At 46.1% G+C, this 19,391-nt stretch overlaps 1 protein-coding gene across 1 annotated transcript; it reads left to right on the plus strand.

Moving 5' to 3' along the window:
* The first annotated feature begins 12,584 nt into the window (after nt 1-12,584).
* Nucleotides 12,585-19,009, plus strand: LOC141571259 (NUT family member 2G-like). The gene is made up of 7 exons (XM_074331513.2): nt 12,585-12,618; nt 14,661-15,378; nt 16,062-16,190; nt 16,422-16,558; nt 17,018-17,313; nt 17,586-17,702; nt 18,230-19,009. The coding sequence occupies exons 1-7, from the start codon at nt 12,585-12,587 to the stop codon at nt 19,007-19,009; spliced, it is 2,211 nt and encodes a 736-aa protein (XP_074187614.2).
* Nucleotides 19,010-19,391: the final 382 nt, after the last annotated feature.

Raw genomic sequence — 19,391 nt, forward strand, 5'->3', positions numbered from 1 at the left:
CTAAAGAAAAGAATAAATGAATGAACTAATCAGAAACAGTCTCAGAGACAAAGAGGAAAAACTGAGCATCGCTAGATGGGGTGGGTGAGGATAAGGGGGAAGGTGAGGGGATTAGAAAGCACAATTGATAACCACAAGATTGCCATAGGGATATGAAAGTCAATTTGGGGACTGTAATCAATAATGTTGTAAAGATTTTGTAGGGTATCCAATGGGCACTAGTCTCATTAGGGAGACCACCTCAGGGATGATGTAGATGCCTGATCACTGCATTGTACACCTGAAGCTGAAGCTGAACAATAATGAATGTCAACTACAATTTTATATATATATATATAATTTTGGACATTTGGATATTATATATATAGTGACAAGAAGCGGAGTACAGCATTAGGAATAGAGACAGTAGAAATGTAATGGCTGTATGTGATGTCAGCGGGGTAGTAGATGGGGGTGGGGGTATCACTGTGTGAGGGGTATAAATGATAAATGTTTAACTATTACATTATTTTGTACACCTGAAACTAATTTTTAAAAAGTTAGAAAAATAAAAAATAAAGAATTTTAAAAAAAAAGAACTAACTAGCATTCCAAGAGCTCTGAAAACAACCCACAAAAGTAGAAGATCTGTGTGCTAAACCTAAAATCAGGGTGACTTCCTGTTAAAATGAAAGATTTAGATAGGACCCAGAGTCTCTATATAATAGGTCTTTCTTCTCATTGCTTTCTTTATATGAAGTGAATTTTGTGCCAACTTGGCTGGACCACAGTGCCCAGATATGTGGTCAAACAGTATTCTGGATGTTTCTGTGAAGGTGTTTTATGGATGAGATTAACATTTAAATTCTTGGACTTTTAGTAAAGCAGATTACCCTCCATAATATGCGGGGGCTTCATCCAATCAGTTGAAGGCCTTAATATAACACAGACTGTGACAACAGTCACAACAGGCCTGTGGATTAAATGTAAAGTGCTTAGAATAGTGTCTAGCATTAGGAAGTGCTATATAAATGTTAGCTGTTATTTCAACTGACAGAACTCCAAATCATGACTCTTCAGTTAACATAGATTACAGGCTGCAGTTAGGGAATGTTCTCTTAGCAAAGCTATATTTCTTCCTTCCGTGTCTTCCTGCAGACTGGTTGGCTGAAGTCTGAAATGATCGCTGCCTTCAAGAACTGCACTGAAAGAGGCAAAAATAACAAACCCAAACTAACATTCTAGATATTTTCCTACCATTTCTCTTTACCCTATATTTTTGTGGCCCACGGTAAGTATGTACCATTTTGATCACACATTTCATCACCTTTTAATAAAGATCTCTAATTTTCTTGCCTGATTTCAAAACATTTCACGATAGGTGATTGGATAAAGAAGATGTGGTGTATATACACAATAGAATACTATTCTGCCATAAAAAAGATGAAATAGTGCCATTTGTGACAACATGGATGGATCTTGAGATTATTATGCTAAGCAAAATAAGTCAGACAGAAAAAGTCGGTATTCATGATTTCACAGATATAAAACTGAAAGCAACAAAGGAACAAAACAAACAAAGAAACAGACACTCACAGACACAGACAACTGTTCAGTGGTTATCAGAGTTTAGGCGGGGAGGGGGATGGTAGGTGAGGAGAAAAGGGATCAAATATACAGTGATGGAGGGAGAACTGACTGGGAGGTCAATACACAATGTGATATATAGATGATGCAGAATTGTACACCTGAAACCTATGTAACTTTACTAACCATTGTTACCCCAATAAACTTTAATGAGAGAGAGAGAGAGAGAGAGAGGGAGAGAGAGAGAACAGGTAGATTACATATTTAAGTGTTGAAAGGGAAAACCTCTTAACCAAGAATTCTATATCTGGGAAAACCATCTTTCAAAAATGAAGGAGTGATGTAAGCAAGATGGCAAAGTAGAAAGCTTCAGGCTTTATACCCCCCACGACAACATCAAGTAAACAATGGACAGCATAAAAGTATCTTTGTGGGAGCTCTTGAAACCAGTCAGTGATCTGAGGCAACCAAGCAAATGTCCAATAAAAAAGCCACATTCAAAATGATAGAACATGTCATGGCAGTTTTATTCACTTTTGTCTTAATCCATTTCTGGCTCAATATGGTGCAGCAGGGTGAAAGCTACCCAATTACTGGTTCTCTCTTGGAGAAAAGTAAAAGAGTATAAATTGATTGCAATATTTGGCTTGCCGGGGGCTGAGAGACTGATTTCTGTCTCACAGGACTCACAGCTGAAATGGGAATGGTGGGGTATTTTGTACGTCAGACAGGTAACTGTGAAAGCAGTGATGGATACCATGGCACCTGAAAACTATGGCAACTAAAGACTTGCACACACCTGGAGGCCAGAGATTACAGGAAGAGAATATGACAGAGCATTTAAGCCTCAAGAAACCAGAGGTGAGACTCTTAGTGAAATTAAGACATTTAAAGCAGCTGTGTATGTGGGAGAATTGGTGGTCGGGAGGAAGCACACATACAAGAACAGGGACGATGCATCCTCAGAAAAGTCCTAAGGAGACCTTAAATCTTTACACTGGGCTGATTAGTGAAGGTCTTCCTCTGCACACATCCAGTCTGCAAGACTAGATGAGGGAACTGTTTTTCCAAATGTGAAAATTTTGACAAAAGCCCACAAAGCATAGAAAGAAGCAAGGAAACATGGCCCATTCAAAAGAACATCGTAAATCTCTAGAAAGTGACCCTAAAAAATACAGGCTTCACTGATGATTAGTGATGTTGAGCATTTTTTCATATGTCTATTTGCCTTTTGTATGTCCTCTTTGGAGAAATGTCTCTTCAAGTCCTCTGCCCATTTCTCAGTTGGGTTGTTTTTTTTTTGTTGTTGTTGAGTTGCATGAGTTCCTTGTATATTCTGGATACTAGCCCCTTATCGGAGGCACTGTTTGCAAAAATCTTCTCCCATTCAGTTGGTGGCCTCTTAATTTTGTCAATGGTTTCTTTTGCTGTGCAGAAGCTTTTAAGTTTCATATAGTCCCATTCGTTTATTTTAGCTTTTACTTCCATTGCCTTTGGAGTCAAGTTCATAAAATGCTCTTTGAACCCAAGGTCCATAAGTTTAGTACCTATGTTTTCTTCTATGCAGTTTATTGTGTCAGGTCTTATGCTTAAGTCTTTGATCCATTTTGAATTAACTTTGGTACATGGTGACAAATAGCACAAATGAGAAACAGAAACTCATAGACACAGACAATGGTTTGGTGGTTGCCAGAGGGTAAGGGGGGTGGGGGTGGGGGGTGGGAGATGAGGGTAAGGGGGATCGAATATATGGTGATGGAAGGAGAACTGACTCTGGGTGATGAACACACAATGGGATTTATAGATGATGTAATACAGAATTGTACACCTGAAATCTATGTAATTTTACTAACAATTGTCACCCCAATAAATTTAATAAAATTTAAAAAAAAAATACAGGCTTCAGACTTCCTAGATGAACACTTTAAAACAGCTGTCTTAAATATGCTCATAAAGCAAAAGGATAACACAAATAATGAACTAAAGGAAATCAGGAAGAGGATATATAAACAAAATGAGACTATCACAAGAATTTGTTAAAATAAAAACAATCAGAAATCTGGAGCTAAAAAATATAACTAAATTGAAAAACAAAATTCACAAGAGGAACTCAAAAGCAGACTCAAACAGGCAGAAGGCATCAGCAAAATTGAAGACAGGTCATTTGAAATTATCAGTTCTCAGAGGAATAGAAAGAATGAAAAAAACATGAACAGAACCTAAGGGAATTATGAGAATCTGCCAAACAGACTAATATATGCATTATGGGAGAACAGTAAGAAAAAAAAGAAGAGGCAGAGAACTTACTTGAAGAAATAATGGACAAAAACTTCCCAAACTTTGTGAAAGACATGAATATAAAATTTGAAGCCAAGCAAACTGTAAATAGGATGGAATCAAAGAGACTCACACCGAGACACATTATGATCAACTGACAGAAGTCAAAAACAAAAAAATCTTGAAACCTACAATAGAAAAGTGACTCATCATGTACAAGTGACCCCAAATAAAATTATTAGCGGGTTCTCAGCAGAAACCTTTCAGGCCAGAAAGCACTGGGATAATCTATTTAAGGTGCTGAAAGAAAAAAAAAAAACACACCCTATAAACAGAATTCTATATCCAGCAAAACTGTACTTCAAAATAAGGGAGAAATTAACGCATTCTAAGACAAACTTGAGGGGACTCATTATCCCTAGGCCTTCCCTACAAAAAATGTTAAAGGGAGTCCTTCAAGTTGAAATGAAAGAGTGCTAGACAGTAACTCAAAGCCAGAAGAAAATGTAAAGGTCTCTGGCTAAGGTAAATACATGGAGAAATATGAAAAACAAAAACAAAAAACCCAGCAGTATTACCACTTGGGTTTGTAATTCCACTTTTTATATTTAAGGTGATTAAAATTTTAAAATTATAAATCTATGTTAATGGGTACACAATATACAAAGATGTATTTTTAAACACCAGTCACATAAATTGGAGGGACAAAGCTGTGAAGGAGTAGAAATTTTGTATGTTATTGAAGTTAAGTTGTTATCAGTTTAAAATATATTGTTATAACTTTAGGATGTTATATGTAATTCCCACAATAAGAACAACAAAAAAATATTTACAAAATATACAGAAAATGAAGTGAGAAGGGGATCAAATGTATCACTACAAAAAAATAAAAAAAACGTAAAGGAAAGGAATAAGAAAGTAAATCAGAAACAAAATTTTATGAGCATACAGCAAGCAAATATCAAATGGCAAAAGAAAGTCACTCCCTATCAGTAATTACTTTAAATTCAGTGGATTAAACTCACCAATCAAAAGATTGACAGAATGGATAAAAACCAGAATCCAACTATAAGCTGTCTACAAGAGGCTCAGTTTTGATTTATGGACACAAAGATTGAAAGTAAAGAATGCAAAAATATACCTTGGGAAATTGGCACTATATCAGACAAAGGGAGCACTAACATCAGTCAAAGTAGACTTTAAGTTAAACCTTCTGAAAGAGACAAAGAAGGAATATAAATAATGAGAAAAGAGTAAATTCTCCAGGAAAAAAAATACAAATTATAAATATATTTGCACCAAGTATCAGAGCTCCTAACAGATGAAGCAAACATTGACAGGAGGGAGAAACAGTAATAAATGGAGACTTTCATACTCCTCAGTCAGGAATGAATAAAACAACTAAAGAGAAGATCAATAAGGAAATAGAAGACTTAAACAACAGTATAAATCAAATGGACCTAACAGACATATATAGCCAGCTCTTCACCAAACAATAGCAAATTACACATTTTTTCTCAAGTGTACATGGAACATTTCCAGATAGACCATATGTTAGGACACAAAACAATTCTTAATAAAGACTATAAAACCACACAATTTTTCTATCACATGGAATAAAACTAGAAATCACTAACTAAAAGGAAACTGGAAATTTTACAAATATGTGTAAATTGAACAATATACATATTTTTTTAAAATGGAAGGAAAGGATACTACTAATCCTCCATCTTGGACCATCCACCCTAAACAACACACTCTAAACCAATAAGTGAAAGAAGAAATTATAACGGACATTATAAAATACCTTGAGACCCATGGAAACAAATACAGGATCCAAAATTTATAAGATACAACACAAGCAGTGCCAAGAGGGAAAATTATAGCTGTAAAGGCTTACATTAAAAAAAGAATGATGATCTCATATCAACAATCTAACTTTTCACCTTAAGGAAGTAGAAAAAGTAGAACAAACGAAACCCAAGGCTAACAGATGGATGAAAATAATAAATATAATAGCATAGACAAACAAAATAGAAAAACAACAAGGAAAATCAATGAAAACAAGAGTTGGTTCTTTGAAAAGATCAACAGGTACATCACCTATATGGTAATGTAAGAGACTTCTGAATTTCCCTCCTTCCATGGACACAATGAATATACAGCCACACACAGATCAATTTCTGCTGAGAGAAATCCAGAAACTAGCTGAGTGACTCCTACATATTGGGTGACTGAAAAAAATACCCACATTGAAATATGCAGGAAAGGGTGAGACACACTCTTACCAAAAGTCCCACCGCAGCACAGGGCCTTACAGTTGATAGGGAACCCCTGACTTTCAGCTTCTCCCTAAGGAGTGAAGCATTTGGACCAGATTTCTAGCACCCCAACTTTTAAGGCTGCCACCTGAAGGACATCCCTCAAATCACCTAGCTCAGACAGCCAATTCAGTTTCCATTCCCAAGTACCACACAGCTCCCAGGCCTTTTATGGGTTCCCACCAAGGGGTGGCACCTCAACCCATCTCCCTCCCTCATGAGATGACCAACAGGCTTCCCTATATTTTCAGCTCTGGAGACCAGGGTTGGCGGGGAGGTGGGGGGACAAGGGGGTGGTTCCTCCACTGACTTAATCTCTGGACAGCACCAACACCAGTTAGTAACCATTGCTCAGGCATTGTGGGCTCTTGAGATACTGTCAGCCCCATTCCACAGGCAGATGGATTGCCTCTTGGAATGCCCCAGCAGGATGTGGGATCCTGTACTCTGACCTTTGCCAAGGCCCTTGCCTTAGGGACCTGGAAATTCCCCAGGGGAAAATTGCCCACATGCTTCTTTAGTTATCCATTGGGACACACATAAACAACTTTTTCACAGATCTCACTGACACAAGAGCCCAAATTACAGTGCTTCCTGGGAACTTACCCAAACATAAGCAAGTACAGGGCATAACAGGTAGGGTATGCATGAAAGGTGTGCAACTTCTATTGGATGTCACCATCAAAACAATCTTGATTAAAAATCTTTCAGTGGTGGCAGCCTCTTTGGCCCACCCTTTATTGTTACAGGTATGGCTGCCTTGACACCACACCAAGTCATCTGGAACAAACCCAATTCCTGGCCTTTGCAGGGAAAGCTCCAAATTGGGAGCCCATAAGGCTGCCACCGTTGATTAAGACAGAAAATACACCCCAATATCATTTACCACAGAGGACTTTGGCATTGCAGCCCATAATTCAAGTTTATTTAAAGAAGGAGTCCTTAAACACACCATTTTTCCTTTAATTTCCCCCCCAGTTAGTTGATGTTACAGCCAGCTACTAATGAATGGTACCTTATAGTCAACTACCAAAATTTAGACATTCAGAGTTTAACTTCTACTCTGCCCAATCAGGTTTTCTTTTTCTAACCCTCACAGGTGTTGTTTAGTAAACATCCTGTTCCTTAAACTGTCTCCAAGTCTGCTTTCCTAAGAATCCAAATCATGAAAACAATCACCATTTCTTTACCTAACAATGATTTATCAAGTGTCAATGTTGTGGTAAAAGCTTCCATTTGGATCTTACATTCTGGTGGAGGAAATGGATAACCAACTCCTTAAGTATATGAGGTCTGACAATTAAGCTCACGAACTTCTTGCAATGATGTTGGTAACCTTTTTGACAGTATCAGAGGGATTATTCGTTATGAATTTGTACCAACTGGACAAACAGTTAACCAAGTCTACTATTTGGGAGTGCAGAAAAGGCTCTGTGAAAAAGTTAGACAACCTGAACTTTTCACCGACAATTCTTGGCTCTTGCATCACGACAATGCACCAGCTCACACAGCACTGTCTGTGAGGGAGTTTTTAGCCAGTAAACAAATAACTGTATTGGAACACCATTCCTACTCACCTGATCGGGCCCCAATTACTTCTTTCTTTACCTGAAGATAAAAGAAATATTGAAAGGAAGACATTTTAATAACATTCAGGACGTCACGAGTAACATGACAACAGTTCTGATGGCCATTCCAGAAAGAGAGTTCCAAAATTGCTTTGAAGGGTGGACTACACTCTGACATCAGTGTGTAGCACTCCAAGAGGAGTGCTTCGAAGGTGACTGTAGTGATATTCAGCAATGAGTTATGTAGCGCATTTGGTAGGATGAGTTCGTGAGCTTAATTCTCATTACAACACAACACTCTACAAATACAACACTCAGTCCCACACACTATCATAAAAAACACAGGCATGACTTCCCCTTAGTCACAAATGTCCACAGACAAAACAAAATGACATATTTGAAAACACACAAGATTCCCACCAACTAATTAAACCCCATCTATGCTTGCTATTCCGTCATGCTTTGACACAGACTTCCTTATGATTAGATTTAGCAAAGTCGCTCACCTCAATGACAAGAGTGCAATTTGAACATACCCCCCCCCCCCCCCCCGTAATGGTTGGTTGATATTTTCATGGTAAGAAGGAAGAAAGACATTAGCGAAATTATGTGGATGTACATGAGAGCTTCACTCCTTTCCACTCAAGCTCAATGACTTGAGCTACTCTTGCTGAACAGCATGACAATTTTCAAATCGGGAAGACCTGCCCCTTAGCTCTGGTATTACTCATAATGGGGGAGACACAGAATGACCCTCACAGAGTTTAATAGCGCACACGCATTACCAGCCTCCACTGCAGCCCCCCCCCCCCCCCCAATCACTAAACCTCCCATGCAGCCGGTTCCCAGTGGTGCCAATTCCCTGGTGTAAACAGCACCGGGCGTGAGCCATGTGGGGCCATGAACCCACACTGTGGGGCATCACCCCACACAGACCCGGGAGGCAAATAGCCCACAGTCTGAACAGCAGTGAAGAGCAGTGATACCTGGGGGGTGCAGAGTCCGGCCATCCGTTACCTCCATGTTTACATAACTGACTCCGGAGGCCGCCATGCGAGGCACCGCCCCGAGGCAGGAAGGCCGTTGGGCCCACGCCCAACCGGGCTACGCATGCGCATCTGCCACAGCGAACCAGTGCAACGAACCCTGGGAGCTGTTGCAGGACAGCGGTCCACGCCCACGAGGGCCCCAGCCCCAGGGGCCGTGCGTGTGCGTCCGGGCACGAGACAAGCCAGGAATTGGCCTGCACTGTGCCTGCGGGAGAGGAAAGAAAAGGACGTGCTGGGTGCCCTGCGAAGCTTCTCGGGAGGCGTGTCCTCCTCACAACCGTCCTTGGCCATCCCTAAACCACCGCGTGTGAACTGAGCCCTTAAAACCTTAAAATTGCGATCTTGCAATCCATGTCCTTAGATACGAGCCTCCTCAAAGTTTTGGAGAGCTCTACCTAAAGTACCTATCCTCGAATTGAAGCAAGTGCTTTCGTGCCCTTTGGACGGCATTTCAGTGGTTTCTAAATTAGTAGGCCATTTTCCCTAGCAAGACGGAAGGTTCCATTAAACAATTCTGGCAAAGAATTTTAGACCTGGGAAGCACTCCAAGACATACTCACCCCTGACTCCATTCCTAGAGTTTTCCCAAACGCATTTACTGTATTAGAATGTTTTCCTTGGTGTGTTCATTTAGTGTACGGAGGGTTTTCAATAAATGTTGCTTCACAGATGTTTCCTTTGCAAGGTTTTTATTGTAACGTTGATCAAGAATGAACAGTCTGGGCCAGTTTCAGTGGACGTTAGCAGGCAGTACGGGAACAATTTTGTCCTCCTTCGGTTTTTTTGTTTTATTTTGCATATATTAGCCCAATCAACTTGCCGACTTGAGTTTGTAATACTTTCCAAAGAAATTTCAGATCGTCTTTCTGGTCATTGGCAAGATTAGAGCGTTTCTCACTTCATAGGATAACTCTCTGGACCACTCACACCTAACAGCACTAAGCTTCTCCAAGTGCACAGACTGAAAACTCCACAGGACACAAACATGGTGTCTCACTGTACCTCCAATGTTCCATGTTTGGGTGGAAGATCCTCTATCGTCTGAGGCCTGTGATTCATATTCAGAAATGTTTTTTATCAGCATTAAATGCCAGCCCTCGACCTTGCTGCTAGAATACTCAGAGCTCTGGATCCAAAGCACATTTAGCTACCCCCTTGCATGACCAGTCTTCCCCAATTCCATTTGAGGTAACCTGTTACATCTTCTTCTTGGGTCTAGGACTTTGACGTAGTACATAAGGGATCGCAGTACTGGAACCGGATGATTTTTCCCCAACACAATTTTTGTCAGTGACCCTGAGAACACTCATTCAAATCCTATCAGAGCCATGAGTGAGAATCTTGTAAATAATTGATTGACTGACTAGACAAGGGGAGGAAGCAACAGGGAAGCCTCCCTTTCTTGAGTGAGTGAGTACCTGAGAACAATCTTTTGCCTCACCATACCTCTGATAAGAAGTTACTAGTTGAACATTATGTAAGAATTCCTGATGATAAAAGCTCAAGTCCGGAGAAATATATTCAAGTTGTTTATTCTTTTCAATCTCCAACAGGATTTTTTTTTTTCCCAAAAATGCAGTTCACTGTGATTTTCCTTGAATGGCTCTCACCTCATCTTCTCATTTTCTCTCGAGACAATTTTTCCTTGCAAGGGGCAAGAAACTTCTTAAGCGCCAATAGTAGTTCTTCTTGGTGAATGTTCAGTGTGGAACAGTCCTTCTAAACCTCTCCTCCCTTCTCCAACGCCCTACCATCAGTAGGAATGCTGCTGCTACAGCAGGGAATGAAGCTTGTCTCCCAAAGGTTTGGTTGCAATCCCCTGAAATTGTCACCCCGGTGTCCCTTGACCGATTTCCTGACAATCCTTTCCTGTCACACCACAAAACACAAATGCTCTTTTATATCATTTTGACAGGGATAAACTAACACTTATAAACAATATGAAAATGAGAAACAAGTGTTTTTAACAGGCTGCTACCATGCATCATATGAAGATGGGACCCCATGCGATGATGGGCCTCGATTCCAGAGAGCAAGGGACTATGATGCTTACAGGAAATTCAGAAGCTCATCAACGGTGCTTTCATGCTCAGGCTTGGGAGCTACGACTTGGAGGGAAGCAGGTTTGTGTGAATGGTGATTGAACATGGAGGCTAGCACTCTGCCTTTGTATTAGGTGCATATTCATCTCACGTGTACTGGGTTTTTAACACCTAGGAAAACCAGAACCTTAAGATGTTAAGCCCCATTAGCGTGGGGCTCAAGAAGAAGATTTTCTGCCTTCCTCTCCTTTACTTCTGTCCTTACCCACACTAAGCATAGACATTCAGTGCTGGATGACGGCTCTTCCAAATTTCATATCATCCAAAGAGCATGTAGAATCAAGAGTGTGTGCAATTATGTTTTGCAGTAGAGCTACGATGCACGCGTGAATCTCTTTACAGGGGTGAGTAACTCATGATAGCTTAATATATTACTTTTTTGTAGACTTGCCAGATAAAACACAGGATCCCTGTTTCAGAAAAACAGCAAATAAATTGGCAGTAAGAGTATGTAAAAAAAAAATTGCATGGGACACAATTACCCTAAAAAGACATCCAGTGCATAACTGAAATTCGGATTCACTTGGCATTGATTATGTTCTACAAGTGGCCAACTATCCTTTCAGGTAGTGTGAATTTTAAGGGACTGGAGAACTTCTTGTTCTAGGAATCTAGCCCCCAGAAATAAAAAGAGGAGCCACATTACCAGTACAAAGACAATCATTATAAATACCTGCAAATATATCAGAACATACATCAATCTTTAACCTGAAAAAAAGTGACAGCATTTTAAAAACTGAAAATAGCTTGCATTTGCTTTTCGTCACATAATACATCTCTGGAAAGATTTAAAGGAAACAGATAATACTGGCATGCTGTGGGAAAGAGGTCTGTGCTGCCGGTGGAAAGGGTAAGAGGAAAACTCGTCACTGCCTTTTCCATTTTGCACAATTTGATTGTGAAGTATGCAGAAGCATTACTTATTTAAAACATTACGTTAAAATCATGTAAATGATAAAAAATTTTAAATATTTAACAACACGGTACTCTGAGAAACAAACAGGAGTAATTTCTAGTCTTGGCCTGACTTTGGTGGACTGGAGCAAAAGGGATAGTTAGTAAGGCTGGGCCTGTTGGGGTCTGCAGAGCTTCCAGCACTGGTCGCTACTTGGGGCCACAGGACTCGTTTCTAAAGAATGATGTGCACCCAGCAACCGAACATGCAGGGTCTGCTAAGTCAACCCTAATTTCAAACACTGGGCTCCATGTGGCCATCAGTACCCATGGATTTATGACTATGTGTTATGAATTTTGTTCAGAAAGTGTAGCCTTTGTTGAAAGAAGCCGAGAACCAGGTAGAAAGCATGTTGAGGGACACAAAACTACCAGTAGGATGATGGACAAAGAATTGAAACAGAGAACATCTAGTAAAACATTGGTGCTCTGAATCTATAAAAGCAACGTATAAATTGCCTCAAGAGGCACACACCAATTGTGTTGCCACTGTCCAATTTGAAAGGTGCTTCTGGTTCTTGCCTACCTGCCAGAGGCCTTCACGGAATGTCTCCCCACCCCCACCCAGGCCCACTTCCCCTCCACCCCTCCCCCACTGCAGAATGTCTTGAGCACCACATTCTACTGTTTAAATTCAAACTTTTCCCTCCTTCATTTGGATGCTGAGCATCTGCTGGAGCAGGTCACTCTCTCTGGGTCTTGGACTTGACTTTTTTGATTGTGGAGCATTACTAGGCAGTGCGGTCAATGTCTCGGTCTGCGGGGATGACTTCAAAAGGAGGTAAGCGGGTAGGTTGGAGGGGGGCATGTTTAGAGATTCTGCCATCCCTCCAATGGTTGGGATATAGGTGTGACATAGTTTGGGTAGGCGAAACAGAGTTTGGACTGAGTAGAGGAAGGGGTTAGCACTGGACCTCCAAGGACACGTCACCTGGGGAGGCTGGGAGCCAGTGGAAACCTGTGACAGACAGCGCAGGACAGGAGAGCTCCTAAGAGGTGGATCAGGACAACTCGGGGGAAACGTCTGGCTATGGAGAAAGGACGGCAGCGGACACACTGATTCCTTCTAGAGGGGAGACAAGCCACTTGGACATGCGTGTGTGGGGTGTAGTGGGTGATGTCGTGCTGGTGGCACCGGGAGGGTCACGGGGAAAGCCGAACCCTGTGTCCTGTTCTTCAGGCAGCTGGAGCTTGCCCCACAATAGCTTTCTAAGGGCTGTGAACTGAGCACACTAGATCGAATGGGGAAGTGGGGAGAGGTGGTCTTAGCCGGAGACTTGTCCAGTGGGGCTGCCTGTGGCCCGGTCTACAGTGAAATGTTCCTCGCCGAGGGCCAAGCTGGAAGGCACTCTAACTGCTGCAATCCAGAGCATTTTCACTCTTTCCTGCCCAGAGCTCACTCCTTCTCAGTCCAGGTAGCTGTTGTCTTGGATTCAACAGGGGCAGGGTCACCGTGTAACTTCCATCAAGATGGGGCTGGGTTCCGTGAGTCGTTCTGAACTGTTCTCCCTCGGTGTAAATCAGTTCTTCAGACCTACTTGATCATGTTGCGTCTCCTCAGGCCTGCGTTGCACCTTGGAGATGAGGGTTTGCTCTAATTCCATGTCACTGCTTCATGGACAGGGAACAGATGGGGATGGTAGTTGGTTTTCTGGTGGAACGTCTGTGAAGGTGGATTGCTTTTCTCAGGGGGCTAGGAGAGTAGCACAGAAGCAGGAAGACGATCTTCTATCTTATTATGAAACGTGCTAGGACACCTGTCCTGATGAGTTAGGTGCATGTGGTGTGTACCTTGTTCTCCTGGAACAGGGTCTGCATGAGTTCCTCTGAACAGGAATGTGTCCCAGATAACTCTGTCCCAGTGACACCTGGTTTACTGTGTGTGCACTTTTCACTGTTGGGAGCTGGGAGGGGAAGGGCCACGGACAGTCTGCAGACCTACAACCAATCTAACGTGACAGCAGCTATGGAAATCTCTGGAAACCTCCACTGACAGCCCCACTGCTCTCCATTGCCTGGCCCTTTTCTAATCCTCGGCAGCCATTGCTGGCTGTGAAATGACAGAATCTAAGGGACACAACGCCTACTTCGCAGACCCCTCTCCTGGGCACAGAGCTGCTAAGTGGTGGCAACGACTCTGAGCATGGGGGATAGAGTGGCAGAATCTGTCCCATGTTAAGTGTTTGCTGTGGTTGGTTCTGAGTTGTGCGTACAGGCCAGGTTGGGGTGTTTAGGGGTTATATCAGGGCTCCTGGGTCTTCCTTGTGGAGAGCCATTACTCAAGAGTTTTGTTTTCTGTGCTTGGCCAGGGAAGAAGGAGGGTGATTTACATCGAGCCTCTGGAAAAGGAAGACTGAGGGGGAGATGGGGCGCTAATATTTTAGACACTGCCTGTTCACGAAGGCACTTTGGGTGCCTACAACTTACCTTGGAGAAGGTCCCTATCTTCTAATGAGTCTGTCTATGGCCATTTTCCACAGAGCAGATGTCTGCCCAGTTTCATGACTCGGGAGACAGCCTCTGAGGCTGGCAGGGTCAGAGGTGAGGGAATCCTTAGGAGGCTCCGAGACTCAGAGCTGGCGGGGTGATTTCAGGGAGCCTTGGTGCACAGGCGCATACTCCCCAGTGGAATAATTCTCAAGCTGAGGTCAGAGCATGAAAATCACCCAAGGGCATTTGCAAACTGCAGCTTCCCCATACAAAGGGTCCTTACCTGTTGAGACTCATCGCTCCGAGTCCCCTGTGGCTAAAGGGGACGCAGAGCGCCTCTGTCCTGGTTACTGACTGTCCTACTCCATTCACCCCTTTCGTTTGTCTCAACAGCATCTGCAGGGCTCAGACCGGCAGAGACCATGAGCCCTGGTGCTTCCATGTCTCCTTTCATGGCGCTGCCTTTTCCGCCACCCACTGCTGGCCTCGCATACTGGCCACCCGGGGAGCATCACCTGCCGCCCCTCATGACACCGTCATTTCCTCCTGGCCAGCCCGTGGTGCTGCCGGCTTTCCTTGGGACACCTTCGGTGGCAGGAGATGCTGGCCATGGCCCCACAGGGACTGGGGCCGGCAACATCATTGTCCAGGTCAGATCAGACGTGGGGCGAGCAGAGCTGCCCCAGACTCAGACCTTGGTCCTTACTCAGGCCCCGCTCAACTGCAGTGCTCCGGGGGCCCTCGGTGGGGGTGCTGTGTGTCCTGCACCCCAATTCTTCACAGCCTCTGCGCTGCAGACCGTTATGCTCACTCCGGCTATTGGGGGCACCCAGGCTGTCCAGGGCAGCTGGTGCCCAGGCCTTCCTCCTCAGGCCCCACCACCAGCTGCCCCGCTGGCTTCCATCATTTCCCCAGTGAGTGTTGGGCCATGGCCAAATGGGGCTCCCAGAGAGGGTGGCCTGGCCACCTCCCAGTCGAACGCCATGCCGGACAACTCATGTAACCCCAAGAGTGTGTATGAGAACTTCCGGTGTTGGCAGTACTTCAAGGCCCTGGCCTGGAGCCTCCTACCCCAGAGTTCCGACGCAGAAGCTCTTTCCTGCTTCCTCATGTGAGTGCACTGGGTAGGGGCACGGGGAGCTCGGCTGGAGCTTTCACATAGAGGGAACGGCGGTTGGGCATGCAGGGCGCCTTATCCTGGGACACAGCAAGGAAGGTCTGAGGGTGGTGTCCACGCTCTGAGAAGGCGCATTCTTGGTAATCCGCATCACATGTCCCGTTCATGACCTCCTCTGAGGTGCCGTGTCTCAACTGACCCCAGCAGCCTGAGTCCAGCTCCTACTATGACTTGATTTGTTACCCTGGGAGGCATTTCCTGCCACACCCTTGGTCCCTTGTAAAAAGGGGACAATTCTATTTTATTCAGAGGACTGCAGAGGAGACTCCTTGGGTTAGTCAATGAAGTGTTCTCAGATTGCCTGGCACAGGCCATGCCTCATTAATGATAGTGATTATGCATGAACGGGCAATCTTGAAGAGGAAAAGACCTCCCAAAGCCAGAGTGTCCTTGCTATAGGGTGCGAGTGCACGGTCAGCCTCAAGTCATGGCTCATGGGCTGGTGTGAATGTGAGGCAGCAACGACAGTAGTGGGGGGCTTCTCTTTGCACACCCAGACTCCTCCTGTCACCCCTGCATCAGTCATGCTGTGGGGGGCCCGGGTGCACTACAAAGCTGGGTGGGTCTGGCGGGTGGACGCCGGGCTGTAGACGGTGACTGAGCTTGAGGGCTTACAGCCCAGTGCTCCGGTCCCTGTCCCGTCTGAATCCCACCATGACGTTGGAGAACGGACTGAAGCGGGCCATGCGGGAATGGCAGCACACAAGCAACTTTGACCGGATGATCTTTTACGAGATGGCAGAAAAGTGAGCCAGCATCTGGGGTGCCAAGGGCTGCAGGGCGGGGGTGGGCTGATTTCAGGCAGGGTCCGCTTTGGTGGTGCTCTTCAGAGAGGGTGTTGGGAGGAGGGGTCTCGGCCAGCACAGGGCCCTCACAGCGTCAAGGCACTTGCTCTGCCATCCCTCCAACAGCTGCTGCCTTTGCTGGGCTCCGGGCCGGTGTCCTCCTCAGCCGGCTCATGCCTCCCTCTCCCCCAGGTTCATGGAGTTTGAGGAGGAGGAGATGCAGATTCGGAAGTTGCAGTGGATGAAGGCGGAGCAGGGCCTGCCTCCCGCTGCCCCACCAAAGCCTGATCCTTGGGAGCCCCCAGCCCCACTGGTGGGCTCGCAGCCAGGTAGGTCTCCGAGTTCCCATGGCCAAAGGCAACTGGGGCTCAGGGCCAGCCATTGTTCCCACATCGGTCCTTTTCTTCAAAGGGTCATTGTTCTCTCAATCACAACAGCCACGGGAGCCAGGGTCTCAGGTGCCCTTTGCCACCACGGGGTCTGGACCTGGTCAAGTTTCGTAACCCCTCTCCCAACTCCCTGTCACAGGATGCTACGTGAAGTCAGCTAAGAAGCGAGTTGGATGGGATGCCCCTCAGAGTGTCTGTGGCTGCACACCTACTCACATGTGACTCTCTTACATGCTTCCCTGTCCCCTCCCACAGTCACAGGACTTCAGGTGGTCCTGACCCGACAGCACTCATGTTAGCATCCCCCAAACACTGCTGTCCCACTGCTATCACCATCTCATGCTCAGGAGGTGGAAGCTGGAGGCCCTCATGCTCCCTCCTCCTTCCGCTCCTCCCCAGCGTGCGTTCCCAGGACGGCCATACCCAGAGCCCATCCTGCCGGCCCGCTACCACACAGAGCCCAGCGGCCCCGGGAGACCAACGCACCAGAGGAGATTCCCCCTGAGGCCGTGAGAGAGTACATGGACATCATGGATGAGCTCTTGGGGTCGGCCCACTCAGCCACCGGAGAGCCAGGTGGAGAATGGGAAGAAGACAGAAAGGAGCCGCAGCAGGATGACGATGGGACCTACCCGGCCCTGGGTCTCCTGAGCTACATTGACGAGCTGTGTTCCCAGGAAGACTTTCTCACCAAGGTGGGCTGGCTCAGAGCTCTGGGGTCTAGAAGATTCCAGGGAGTGGCACTCTGGCACCCAGCTCTGGGTTCCTGATTTGTGTGCGGGCGTGGGTGTGAGTGTGTGTGTATGTGTGTGTGTGTGTGTGTGTGTGTGTGTGATGACCATGACAGTGTAAAACACTCATCTTCTGCATGAGGATGCGGTGGGTCCTAGGTTTTTCACTTTTCCCCCGGTCCTGCTGACTCACAGGTTACTCCAAGACTGCTCACAGCTTCTTCCTTCTGTTCCAGGTGGAGGCGGTCATTCACCCCCGATTCCTGGCATGCTTGCTTTCCCCAGAAGAACAGCTGGATCCCTTGTCCCTAGCTGATGAGTTGGAGCAGGAGGAAGCACTTCCACCTGCCCAGGTGAGCCAAGAGAGGGAGGCACCCTAGGTAGTTGAGAGAGGCCTCCAGGTAAGCCAGGTTACTTACAGGAGGTTGAGACCCCATGCAGAATTGGGAAGGGAGGGGCCTAGGTTGAAACGTGGATGGAGCGACCCCAGGTATGGGGTCGGGTCAGGTGAGCCATGGGAGGGAGCACCCAGGTAAACCAGGCCAGGGAGGACCCAATGACTCTGCCCACCCCTCCCGTGCCTGTAGGCACAGTGTGCAGGGGCCCAGCTCTGGCGTGGGTGCCTTGCAGGAAGACAGGAAGGAGAGGACTATAGGAAAGGGTGGATGGGGTACCCAGAAGAGGAGGGGAGGACACAAAGCTGGGAATGTGGCACAGGATGATGGCAGGAGAGCCACAGGTGTGTCTTTGCATTTGAGTCCCAAGGTCCCCCACTACCCTCCTCTCTCCAATGCCACTGTCCCATCAGCCCTGCTGCTGCTGCTCCTCCTCCTCTCATAAATGTGTGCAGAGCAGTCACTGTCTGCCTCTTCTCTCCCAGCTGGTAGAGAAACGATTGCTGATGTTGAAGGAGGAGGAGAGTGTGCAGGCACTCCTGTGTCATGGTGCACCCCGATTGGACTCACCTCCTTCTGTATCTGAAGCCAGTGAAGATGCCAGGAGGCATGACTATGGCCCCCAGCTGGGGGTCAGTGACATAGCCTGCCCACCAGAGGCTGACTTCAAGGACCCTCAAAGGCACTGTCGAGCAGACGCCCACCTGTCCAGGCCCAAAGTCTTTGATGTGTCTTCAGGATGTCAGGAGTCCCCAGCACTCCGGCCTCAATGGCCCCCCTCTCCTCCTGAGGGTCCCAGGCGCACTGCCTCACGGCAGGGACCCAGGGATGCCTCCATTCTTGGAGAGACCTCTCCTGTTATGGAGACTCACAGGCCAGTGGACTGGTCCAGTGAGGATGAGGAAGAGCTCCCCAGCCTGTCCTTCCTGTTAGGCTCTCAGAATAGCCTTCTGCCCTGGCAGCTACCCCAGAGTCCTGTCTCTGCTTCAGGTCTTGTCTTCCCTGGAGGTCGAGGCGACCGGGGAGCTTCCCAGTCCCTGTCTAGTCAGAGACTAGGCCTCAGCCAAGTTGACCCTTCAGCTGCCAAGTCTAGGAAGCGTGCTCTGGATGGAGACCCAGCTCCTGCTGAGAAGATGCTACTCCCAAATGAAGACCTTGGGGTCTCTGGGAGGCCAGCATTGGCTCTGGGGCAAGTTTGCTCCTTCCAGCCTCAAAAGAGAAAGTGTGATCCTTTTGACACAGGAAAGAGAAGGAAGCTGCACTGAAGCCAGTAGGGAGCATTGGGGAGTCCCCTTGGTGCCAGCCCCCCAGAAGGCCCAGACTAGATGTGACCTGGCTGTTCCCTACAGGAGACAAAAGGCTGATCCTGGCTATTCTACTGACATGGGAGGGAGGGAGGAAGGGTGGGAAAGCCAGGCCATTAGGGTGGACCTAGTGGAGGGTGGGGGTAGGAGCAGCACCTTTGGGGTATCCTGTGTAAATTATGAATAAAGATGGTTTTGTTGAGAAATGTTCTGGGAGCTGCTGTCTCCACGCTCGGGTCTGTGCTGCTCCATGGAGAGGGACCTGAGAGGAAGGAAGGATGCGGAAGTTCATGGGCACTATGGATACACAGGTGACCCTCTAGTCCCTTCCTCCAGGTTGACA

Source organism: Rhinolophus sinicus, chromosome 16 (genome assembly GCF_057876585.1).
Source record: "Rhinolophus sinicus isolate RSI-liver-muscle chromosome 16, RSI-T2T, whole genome shotgun sequence".
Classification (NCBI taxonomy): Eukaryota; Metazoa; Chordata; class Mammalia; order Chiroptera; family Rhinolophidae; genus Rhinolophus; species Rhinolophus sinicus.